General features: G+C 53.8%; 1 protein-coding gene across 1 annotated transcript in view; it reads left to right on the top strand.

The window, feature by feature from the left end:
- The first annotated feature begins 366 nt into the window (after positions 1-366).
- APBA2 (amyloid beta precursor protein binding family A member 2) overlaps positions 367-11,773 on the top strand; it is a 30,005-nt gene continuing 18,598 nt past the window's right edge. Inside the window, exons 1-2 of the mRNA XM_036277846.1 lie at positions 367-420; positions 2,855-3,860. Coding sequence (XP_036133739.1) covers positions 2,895-3,860 — 966 coding nt within the window. The 5' untranslated portion in view covers positions 367-420; positions 2,855-2,894. The remainder of the gene's footprint in view (positions 421-2,854; positions 3,861-11,773) is intronic.

The following is an 11,773-nucleotide window of genomic DNA, read 5'->3' as shown; positions in this document are numbered from 1 at the left end:
TCTGAAAGCATCCCCAAATACCGGTTCTGTAAATCAGCGGGGTCAAGCTTTGTTGTGGGGACATGCATATTCATGAGGGCTTTGAGGAGCTTCATTGAAATTCGGGCAGTCTCTTCGACAACGAAACCTAAGCCATCCCTTTATTTGCCCAACACTGTGTTCGCAAGGCCATAATTACGGGATGAATGGCTGAAGCAACATTTTAATTATTTGTTTCCGCTAATTTCTGATCCTCTCGTTAGAATTATAATGGGTTCGCTTTTACAAAGCCTCTCACTCGCACAAATTTCTGCACTTGGAGGAGTTCTCGGAGCACCTGTATCATTTCTGAAACCAAAGTAATTTTTGTTTTCTTTTTTATTCCAGAAAGAGTTCATCACCAGGAGGTTTCCCCGGACATTCGCAAACCACTCGTTTTTGGTAAGAAGTGTGAACCTCGCGTGGAGGGAGGTTTTGCTCCTGGCGTGTGAGCAGTGGGTTTCATGAGGGGACTTGCACTTCCGCTGGGACAGGGTGGTCCCCGTGGTTGCTTCCTGGGAGCTGTGGACGTGTAAGTCAGTACTTGTCTGAGCGCAGGGCGTCTGAGGCTGGAGTTTGATGCTCAGCCCAGGAACCGGTGAGTATCAGTGCTCAGGAGGTCTGTAATCACCCCTGAGCCCTAGTTGCTTACACTTCTAGAAGGCCATCTGCCTCATCTGTAAAGTGGGGACTCGTGATTTGGGGTGGTGGTGAGAAGGAACCACTCTATGGGTGGGCTGTGCATAGCACATGATAGCTCCCCAGAATCCTGTTTCCTTCCTTGGAGCATAAGAAAAGACATGGGGCTGGCCGTTAGGATTTGCCTCTAGACTCAGTGTGTCTGTTTTCAAACACTCAGAAACTCCTGCTCTGACAGCCAACTTTTTTTTTTTAAGTTGCCTGTCAGGAGAGAAGAAAATTCACGGACACCTTTTTTCTTTTAAAGATGAAAGATGTGTTAAGAAAATAGCCCTGTGAGCTGCTACTAGGTCGGGCCCAGTGTAATTAGTGTGATGAGATTGAAGGAAGTTCGTCGTTTCGGAATGTAATTTTTTATTAATGATATTCAGATCTAATTAATTATATCCCGTTCTAATTAATGACATGAGTGTCCAGGCTCGCATTCTCAAACTGAGTTCTGCAGGTCCCGTGAGATCTCCGTGAAAATGGAAATCCACGTTCAGATCAGGGAGGGCCGTTCTGTCTGTTCTGAGAGTCCCTGAGCGCGTATTAAAGGCCTTGATAAGTCCTGCAAGAAAGTAACTGAATTGTGTTTAACTCGAGGGGGCCTGGGCCTCAAGGGAAGGGCCTTGTATTTGTTCTGTAGTCAGTAGGAAGTCCCCAGAGGCCTCCCAGCATCTATTCAGGGCAGAGTTTCAAGTGTAGCCCCAGGGCCTTCGATGTGAGAACCGCCCCCAGCTCAGCTCCAGGCCTGATCTTTGCTCACAGACTCAGACCTTGGGCCTCTGAACCTGCCCATTGCCCGGTGCCCACCAACGGGACTGAACACTTGGCTTTCCCTAGACCTGCCCCCTTTCTGCAGCCCCACCTGGAGGCACCCGTCTCCCATCACAGATGCGTCTTGCGACCACAGCCAGGATCCCCAGCAGCCCCCGTTTCCAGCCACCTGTGTTTGTGGGGGTCTCTGTCCTCCTCCTAAGACATACACGTAATCGGTCACCCTTTCCCTTTAAATGTCACTGGAATTTTTCTCCACTTTCTGTGTATAGCAGAGAAGGCAAACGCTCATGGGGTGGAGGCCTGTGTGGGGGACTGTCCTGTGGCACCCCTTCAGCCCTGCGGGCGGGCGCTGGCATTTCCAGTGCCCCCCCCCCCCCCGGAAGGCCGTTCCTCCGGGAAGTATCCTGCCCAGGGCCTGAGGGTAGATGAGGTCTGGGTTTACACAGGGACCTTTGGTCTTCACCTTTAGTACAAGGGCTCTTTCTCTTCCACCCAAAGTGCCTGTTTAAGGTAATTCTGCAGACCCTTCAAGATGTGGCCACCTTCCCGGTCCCCCACCGCATGCAGCCAGTGAGGCCGGGGGCTCCTGTTCAGTGTCTCTGTGTGGTGTTGGGCCTAGATGGTTCCTGGTGACTTTTTTTTCTTTTTAATCCTCACCCGAGGATGTTTTTTCATTTATCTTCAAGATAGAGTGAGAGGGAGAGAGAGAAAGAACAACATCGATGTGAGAGGGACACAGCGACTGGTTACCTCCGCATGACCCCATTCAGGACCAGGGACCAAACCGCAACCAAGGTACATACACTTGACTGGAATCGAACTCGCGACTCTTTGGTCCACAGGCTGACATTCTAACCGCTGAGCCAAACCGGCCAGGGCGGTTCCTGGCCACTCTCTTCACTTGCTGAAAGCAGTTAGTTTGGAGTGAGGAGGAAGGAGAGGCCACGTGCACTGGGAGGGTGGGCCCCGCTCCCTGGGGTCAGGAACGTGCGCTGGTCTTTGAGGTGCGCGGATTTAGACTCGGGAGACGGGAGACGTAGAGCGCCTCCTCATCGTTCTGCATCGTGTCTTCCTGATGAAGGCTGCTCTTTGTTTTTGAGAAAAAACAACCTGATCCTTTGACCATTGGTCGTGGTCACCTGCATTTCCAAGATGCAGGCGTCTGGTGGACGGGTGGTACCACGCTGCCGCCGCCACCGCTTCCTCTGGCCCGCCTGCCCTCTGGCATGGGTGTTCTTGCTCCTGATGGGAACGGCCAGGGTGGGATGGCACGTTATTTGAAATGTGCATTAACGGGACTCTGGTGAAGCGCTCCGACAGGTCCCAGGTGCTTTGTGGGACTCTGACTCTGTTCTCTCCAATGTCCCTCCCACAGTGGCTGCCTCCTGGTGACGATGGCCGCGTGAGCATCTGCCATGGCCAACCGCAAGCGCCAGAGCACAGCGAGCAGCATGCTGGACCACAGAGCGAGGCCGGGCCCCGTGCCCCGTGGCCAGGAGCCCGAGAGCCAGGACGCCGAGCTGCCTCTGGAGGAGTACGTGCCTCAGGGCCTGGAGCTGGCCACGCTGCGGGCCGAGAGCCCCACGCCCCCGGAGCAGAGCTGCCATGACCACAGCCCCGACGGGGACTCCAGCTCCGACTACGTGAACAACACTTCAGAGGAGGAGGACTATGATGAGGGCCTCCCAGAGGAGGAGGAGGGCATCACCTACTACATCCGCTATTGTCCCGAGGATGACAGCTACCTTGAAGGCATGGACTGCAACGGGGAGGGGTACCTGGCCCACGGTGCGCGCCACCCAGACACAGACGAGTGTCAGGAGGCTGTGGAGGAGTGGACGGACTCGGCCGGCCTGCACCCCCATGGCCACGGGGACGGAGGTGGCCCGGACTACCGGGATGGCCACCTCTCCATCCCAGAGGATGAGGCCTCGGTGCTGGGGGTCCAGGACCAGGAGGAAGGCATCCACTACTGTCCCAGCGAAGACGGTTACCAGAACTACTACCCCCCCGAGGCCAACGGCAACGCGGACCGTGCGTCTCCCTATCGCCCAAGGCGTGGGGATGGGGACCTAGAGGACCAGGAGGAGGACATCGACCAGATTGTGGCTGAGATCAAGATGAGCTTGAGTATGACCAGCATCGCCAGTGCCGGAGAGGCCAGCCCCGAGCACGCGCTGGTGCCGGGGCCGGAGCCAGGGCCAGGGGACTCCACAGAGGCCGGCCTGCCCGGAGAGACCAGCCGCGGCCCCAGCCGGCACGAGGGAAGGCCCAAGTCACTCAACCTTCCTCCTGAGGCCAAGCTCCCCGGAGACCCCCAGAGAAGCTTCAAGACCAAGAGCAGGACTCCCGAGGAGAGGCCAAAGTGGCCCCAAGAGCAGGTAGGACTCCATCTGCAGGGAAGGGGACAGGGGCCCCGAGAACATAGATGTATTCAGCTGACCAGGCTGGACCTAAGGTGCATGAGTGTCCTCACACGGAGTGGGGGCTGGGATTGCGACAGAGGCAAGCACTCTAAATGATGGCGAGTGGAAGGCGAGGAGCCTGGGTGGAGGATGGTGATGAGAGGGGGACAAAGAAGAGCCATCTGTGGGGAGGGGCAGCCAGGAGGCTGCTGAGCGACAGGGACACTGTGAAGGCCAAATGCAGTCAGGCAGTTAGGGGTGGTCTTGCTGGGCGGCTCTGCAGCAGCTCTGGGGGCTGCAAGGGCAGAGGTTCATGTACAGAACAGAAGGGAGTAGCTGGGCAGGAGGTGCCGGCAGGGGGAGGATGCCCACCGCATATGGAGCCTGCATTGAATTGTGTTGACTTGAACTGCACTGCTTTGCCCTTGTGTGTGTGGGCCCACAGGCATCTTTCGTCCTGGGACCCCCACAGCACCGCCCCCCCAGTCCCTCACATGTCCCAGGGGCCCGAGACACATCTGGCTGACAAAATAGGTTAGTCACACGCCATTCGCTAGGAAGTGCAGGGCTCCATGGAAGGATTTTTAGAAACATCTTCTGTTCAGGAAGAAAGACCACACTGCTGAGCGTGAGACTCAGCGGTGCGTCATGCCGCACACGGTGCGCTGGCCCGAGACGTGGCATTGTGGCGGTGGCAGTGACGGGTGTTCTTGCTCGGCATTCAGGTCACAGCCAGTGCTGATGAGTTGCTGAAAAAGACACAGGAGCCCTGGCTGGTTTCGCCCAGTGGTTAGAGCATCGGCCCGCAGACCAATGAGTCGCAGGTTCGATTCCTGTCAAGGGCACCTACCTCGGTTGTGATTTGTCCCTGGCCCTGGTCGGGTTGTGCGGGAGGCAACTCACATCGATCTCTCTCTCTCTCCCCCCCTTCCTCTCTCCCTGTCTCTCCCTCCCTCCCACTCTATCTGAAGATAAATAGAAAAATTTCCTCAGGTGAGAATTAAAAAAATAAACAACAACAAAAAATTTTAAAAGACACGGGACTATAGTACTAGGAGGCTAACCTGGAATAACTTGCCGCCCCACATCCGGTCATACCATGGACAGCTCAGGGAAACTAGGCATAACTCAGAAATGCTGAGAAAGGAGGTGAGACAGCATGGTGTCCCCAGGGCTGATGGTGGACCCCAGAACCTGCCGGGATCTGATCAACTTTCACAGAAGAGAAGCTGGGTTTTCTCTGCCTGAGACCAAGCCAAGGCCTGAACTGTTGGAGCTGAAGGGTGTTTGGAACTGGGATCCTACAGGCTCTTTGCCTGGCTCCTCCCAGTTCAACAGGGAGCAGGCGTCCCGGCTTCTCTAGTCCTGTCCATTTGGGACGCCTTTCCTGAGCGCGCGCTGTCCTTGGTGCTGACACACCGCTGTGGGTCCATGTCGCTGTCCAGGGTGCTGACACATCGTTGGGTCTGCCCCACAGCTGGTCACCCTGTCCTGCTCGGTACAGTCAGGCCACGTGGGTCATTGTGCCTGAGCTAGACTTTGGACTTGGGGGTGCTATTTAGGAGATCAGTTTGGGTCACAACATCAGGTTGGTTGGAGGGATGTTGCTGCTGTGTGTGTGTGTGGGGGGGGTGCCCATTCACCCTCCTCGGTCAGCCTTCATTACCAGTGTCTTCTGATTGTGCCTCTGGGACCTGTTTGCCCACTCTGATTTCTGATGCAGACCTCCCTCTAACTTGACACTTCCCACCTGGACTCTGAGTCTCCTGCTTCTCCTCAATGGAGCTGTTGGTGTTAGCGGGAGATATCTGTTCCTGACCTTTCCTCCCAGTACGTCTGGGTCTGCTGGCTGCTGGTGGTTGTGCACAGTGGCACAAACTCACCATCAGATGGACTCAGACCCAGAGTACCCACACCGAAGCCAGGTCTCTCAGTGTTTCTGGGTTCCTTTGCCCATTGCTACTGCTTCGTTCTTTTCTGGTCATTGTCTAGATGCTCTTCCTTGCTACACTCTGTTCCCTCCTACATTCCTTCAGTCATTTGCTCATTCATTCACTGAGACCCAAGTATACAAAAGCCAGCATGCCAGCCACTCTGAGAAATATGAAATCTAATCTTCAAGAAAGGAAGGATCACCCAGCCATTCACCCGTCCTCAGAACTCACTCCAGAAACAAGAACAAGTGATTGCTCAAGGCGCCTCTTGCTGCACTGAATTTGCAAATTACGGAAGATGTGGTGAAGAGAAATTGCTTCCTCAGGTTTTTCTTGCCTAATAGTCATATTTAATCTCCAATACCCTTTTAAACATCAAGAAGAACAAAAAAGTAAATTAACCCAGATGATCCCAAATCATCAAATATGGGCAGTTTGGTCCATATTCAGAGAACGTGGCCTGATGAATTTGTTTGGTGTCTGTGGAAGGATTTGTGCCACAGTTAGCGATAAAGCACAAAAGAAAGGGTTTTTACATAAAATAGAATCTTATTCAGCCTTTAAAAGGCAGGAAATTCTGACTTGTGCTGCAACATGGACTAAGTGTACAGACACTGTGTTAAGTGAAACAAATCAGCCACAAAAGATGAATTCTGTGTGATTCCACTCATAGGAGGTTTCTAGAGGAATCAAATTCGTAGATTCAAGAAGTAGAATGGTGGTGGGCAGGGCTAGGGGTGGGGACAATGGGAGGTTTAATGGATGGATGGTCGTGATGGTTGTACAACTGTATGAATGCACTTAATGCCACTTCACTGTCCACTTAAAAATGGTGACAGTGATCAACTTTATTTTATATGTATTTACCACGATTAGAAAGAAAAGAAAAGGCTTCTGGCCCATTAATGGTCTGAGCCAATTTTAATCATCTAAAACCAAGTTGAGCTGGTCTGAACCTGGGTCACCAGGATCCAACAAGCAAAGACATTCTGGGCCAATCAAAGGTCGTTTGGGGTCTCCCCAGTACAGGTGAGCTGAGCACACCTGTGTGGGCCTGTGGACACTGGTGTGTGGTCACAGGGCAGTGGGTCTGCACAGCTCTGGGAGGGTCTCAGGAGGAGAGTCAGGATCCAAATGAATCATGAGTAGGACAGCCACGCCCTGAGTGGGAGGGACAGGCCTTCTCTCTCTCCTTCTAGGTCTTGTCCCGTAACAAGTGTGGTCCTACCTCAGCAGGAGTGGCAAGAGATAGCATGGATCCCAAATTATTCTTTTTTCTTTTCTTTTTTATTGTTGACAGTATTACAGATATCCCCCAATTTTCTCTCCCTTTACTCCCCTCTTCCCAGCCCCTGCCCCAACCCAGGCCTTCATTGGGCTCTTTATAGTTGACGTCATACTTAGTGTCATTAAAATACATTTATGTTGTCAAATACACTAGTAAAATAACAGCTACTTCTGTTTTCTCTTCTTATCCTCAACTTTAGAAAAGCAAAATATTCCATTTTGCATATTCATGGAAGTTGACCAGGTAGATTTGACAGAAGCTAACAGGATGGTTGGGTGTCTTCTGTACATTTTAGCTGCTTAAGCTTGTTTTTCCAACCGTGAATCACAGGACTTGGTGTTAGCATTTGAAGTCTTAGTTCTCTTGAGTCTGAACTTAGGTGTTTGTTATTTAGGACCCGTAACATTGAAGTAGAGAAATTCTCATCCTGGGGAGCAGAGTGGGGTCATAGCAACTTGATGCGGGAACGGTGCCCGTGGAGATGAGGGGAACTTAAATACAGAAAACACCCCTGGAAAGGGAATTCCACTATCAGGGTTGGTGTCCTTTTGCCTTTCACACCTCGTTTCATTCACTTTTCACGTCAGGCTAGTTTTCTCGGAATATGTGTGCAGGGCTCAAGGCTGGGTGTGCGACGGTCAGGGGACATGGGAAATGCTGGCCTGAGCCTGCTACAGGGTCGAGAGATTGCTTCTGCCTCGAAGCGTCGCTGTTATTGAAATGCTCACACGGGGCTTCTCACCTTTGAATTATCAGGGAGCTGGTAGGGGGGGGGGTGGCGTGCAGCGTTTGCAGCAAAGTCATGGAATCTGGGGCACAGCAGCCAAGCTGGCTGCACCCACAGTTTTAGAAAGGGGTGGTGCCCGTTTTCTTTGAGAGGGAACAAAACCAAACACAGGGCTGTGGTCCTGCAGCGCGCTTTGCTTGCGTGGTGGGACTCCATTCCCCGGAGTGCAAGGTCTGATGTGTGAGCAGCCGTGAGCTCTTTCCCCCGGTGTCTGAGCGTTTTACATTCCCATCGGCAGTGCCCAAGGGTAGAAAGATTTACAGCCTCTCAAAAGCTGCCCTGATGGTTTGGCCTCCGGGCTCACCTCTTCGCCCCTCAGGCGTGATCACGCAGGGACTGCCTTTGCACACACACCTGTGTGTTTGTGTCCAAGCGGGCCCCAGAGAGGGTGCGAGGCTGGCAGGATCAGAGTCCCACCTCCGTGCTGGATTTCACGTGCGTCTTCCTGTTCTGGAGGGTCACCCAGTGCGACACAAGACACACAGCAGGTGCTGGCTTGGGACTGTCCTTGGGACTCAGCCTTTGGACGGATGCTGCTTCCTGGAGGCTTGAAACACAAAGGCCGGTTTAGAAAAATGTGGGTCTGCCCTTGCGTGCTGGGCTGGGCACCCCAGTACCGCCCACCCCTTCATGCCTCCAAGAGGAGAGCGAATGATGAAGGACGTGCCAGGTGGTGCCAGGGGTCAGAGGTGGTGGAGATTTCGGTAGACAAGGCACAGAGAACAATGCCAGGCCCTGACTGTGCCACTTGGAGTTTCCCTGGAGGGGACAGCAGATTTAGCAAGTAGCGACGAGATGCCCAGTTCAACGTGGATTTCAGATAGACAATGAAGAGCTTTTTAGTGTACTTATTATGTTCCATGATTTCGTGGGGGGCAGGGGAGTCTGGGAGGGAACCCTCCCGTTCACAGGCCTGCCCAGAGATTCAAACAGACAGACCCACTGGCTCATTTCCCAGTGGATTTTGTCATAATTCTTTTATTTATTTTATTTTATAAGTTTTTGTTATTGATTTTTGAGAAAGAGGAAGGGAGGGAGAGATAGAGACACTGATGAGAGAGAACATTGATTTGCTGCCTCCTGCCTGCCCCCCCACTGGGGATCGGGCCCACAACCTGGGCATGTGCCCTGACCAGGAATTGAAACGGCGACCTCTTGGCGCATGGGTCGACGCTCAACCTCTGAGCTACACTGGCCGGGTGTTGTCATGATTCTTTTAAACAGATCAGCTTTGATCAGACATGGCCACCCCCATGGGGATAACCATTACAAGAATAAATTCTGTATCTGAGCTCCCATTCTTCTTCAGGTAAATATCACGGGGGTAACCTGAATCGTAAGAAGGAAAGAAAAAGAACAACATTGTCATTTTTTCTGAGCCACCTCTAGATCAGGGAGGTTGAAGGCTTGCGGGAGCTGTCCAGGGTGCTGAGCCAGACCTTTAGTCTGACCCTGCCGGTTTATGACCTTGGCTGGATCCTGTGTGGAGTACCCGTCACACAGAGAGTCCCAGCTGACCCCTCCTGAGTTGGACGAAGGAAGAAGGCGCCTTTGTTGGAATATTCAATGAGTAGGGATGATTAACGCCTTTGAAAGCAGGGAACGTGGAATGATTTCCAGAGAAGGCTGTCACCTCACTGATCACTCCTCCGCCCTGGGATTTCTCTGATGCGGAGTCACCTGTGAGGGGAGGTAGGACAGTCCCCCTGGGGAAGTTGTGCCAGCCTTGGCTGTGAGCTGCTGCTCTGTGTCACCAACCCGCTCATCATTCAGGAGGAGGCTGGGAGACATTCGGCGTTTCCCGTGGATGCCATGAGCACGAGAGGTGTGCGCTCGTGGGCTGTTACTTTATGCAAAGCGATGGGGTTGCAGTGCTGTGTTTCCAGTGAAGTCAAGCAGGCAAAGTCAGAATTGCCACTTTCCAAAACCCTGGCTTTAGTGTCACCAACGGGAGCCAAGATGTTTATTAGAACAATTTATTCAAATTAGTCTGTTTTTATTACAGGCAGGCCATCTCAGCCCCGAACAGCTGTCCCTGGTCCTGGCAGGTAATGGCCAGTCTGAGCCACATGTTCTTGTTGTTTCCAGAGCTCCGTGGGGGCCCTGGGCGGGCCATCCCTGCCATGTTAGCACAGTCCACTTCCCATGTTCCACTCGCCACCTTCCCTGGGGGATGGCATCATGGTTACCCAGAGAGTCGTACGGCCCTGCTTGTCCTGTGGCCGAAGGGACCAGAGCTGCCCTGGCCAGCGTCCTATTTTTAGAAGGAAAGCATAAAGGTATTTAAATAGCATCTTTATCTAAGACGCCAGGAGCCCCGGGTCCACGTGGGCCTCTAACCTTGTTCATTTCAGATGCTACGTCTCGTGCCCCCTCCCTCCCCGGAGATGCACATTCGAGCAGCAGATGGGATCTCCCGAGGAGAAGTAGCACACGCCCACTCTGCTGCCTCCTTGCAAACAGCCCTGCTTCCTTAGTGTGAGCTGCGGTTGTCATGGCGACGAGTGGTCGGGAGGGAGTTTGAGAAAATGCTGATGCGGAGGGAAGGCTTGAGCCCATAGAAGTTTGGGGGGGGGTCGCCATGATAAGTGGACCTGCGACCATGTGTCACCCTAGAGGGAGCACCTCTCCCGTTTGTCACGGGCACCGAGCGCCGGGTGAGTGGCTGTCCCGGTGTTGCCTCCTCCCCCGTGTACCTAGCACCCTGCTGAGACCGTCACGCTACATCTATGGTGCTGCCTCTACCAGAGACACCCGGCTCCAGCCCAAGCTGCCACGTTCACAGAGGGTGTCTCAGGCCGTTCAGGCTGGTGGGGTGCTTACAAACGAGGACATTTGTTGCTCACTGCTCTGAGGCTGGGTGTCCAAGGTCACGGAGCCAGCAGACCGGTGTCTTGTGAGGACCTGGTCCACAGAGGCCGTCTTCTCGCTGTGTCCTCGCATGGCGAAGGGTCTCGGGCTCTCAGAGGTCCCTTTCCAAGGGCATGAATCCCATTCCCGAGGGCTCCACCCTCACGACCACATCAAATCCTAATCACCTTTCAAAGGCCCTCCTCCCCAATCCCACCACTTGGAAGGTTAGTTTCAACTTGGGAATTTGGAGAGATACAGACATTCAGTCTACAGCGGGTGTTGCTGGCCCAGCCGTTGGTTGATTTCCTTGGAGTGTCTAGAGTCTAGAGCCCGTCCATCTGGTTCCCAGTGAGACCGTACTGGCCTTCAGACTATGAATTCGTGAACTCGGCCTAGGGAGGGTCACCAGGTTAGATCTCTTTGAAACAAGAAGGTAAGATATTGCCATGGTCACTAAGGGGGCAGGACAGCAGAGGGGCCTCTGGGCAGGTGTCCTGAATCAGCTTCACTTACGGTGGATGGAAACAGCGTCTGAGGTGACAGCCAGCCCTGGAGTCCCCTTTGGGAGACTTGGCCCGACGTGCTTTGGCCGTTGAGGGAAGAACAGAGCCAGGGGGGCCCTGGGAGAGTTACCTAGGAGCTCGGGAACAAGCCTGGCTCAGCGGGACCCTCGCAGGAGTGGTCCCGGGCCAGGCACAGCCCTGCGGGGGCGGGGGCACCGTCAGCTCAGCTGAGTCAGCAGAGGTTCACTGGGGGCAGCCCCAGGGCATCAGAGGAAGGATGGGTTCACTCCAGGGAAGGAGGGCTGTGCAGCGTGGGGGATCATCGAAAGTCTAAGAGCCCCACTTGGGGACACGCTAACCCTCCTAGAGCAACTGAGTGAAGTCAAGGGTCATGGCAGTGACTGCTTGCTAAGCCTGTGGGAGCCTGGCCACTAGTACCTGTTTCCTCTCCTGTACAGCAGGGATGGGACGGCCCATCCCCGTGGTAAAGGGTGTTACGCACAGCGTTAACTTATGCATTTACA

Source organism: Molossus molossus, unplaced genomic scaffold (assembly GCF_014108415.1).
Source record: "Molossus molossus isolate mMolMol1 unplaced genomic scaffold, mMolMol1.p scaffold_m16_p_24, whole genome shotgun sequence".
NCBI lineage: Eukaryota > Metazoa > Chordata > Mammalia > Chiroptera > Molossidae > Molossus > Molossus molossus.
The sequence above is the reverse complement of the archived record's forward strand: the minus strand, read 5'-3'. Positions and strand labels throughout refer to the sequence as shown.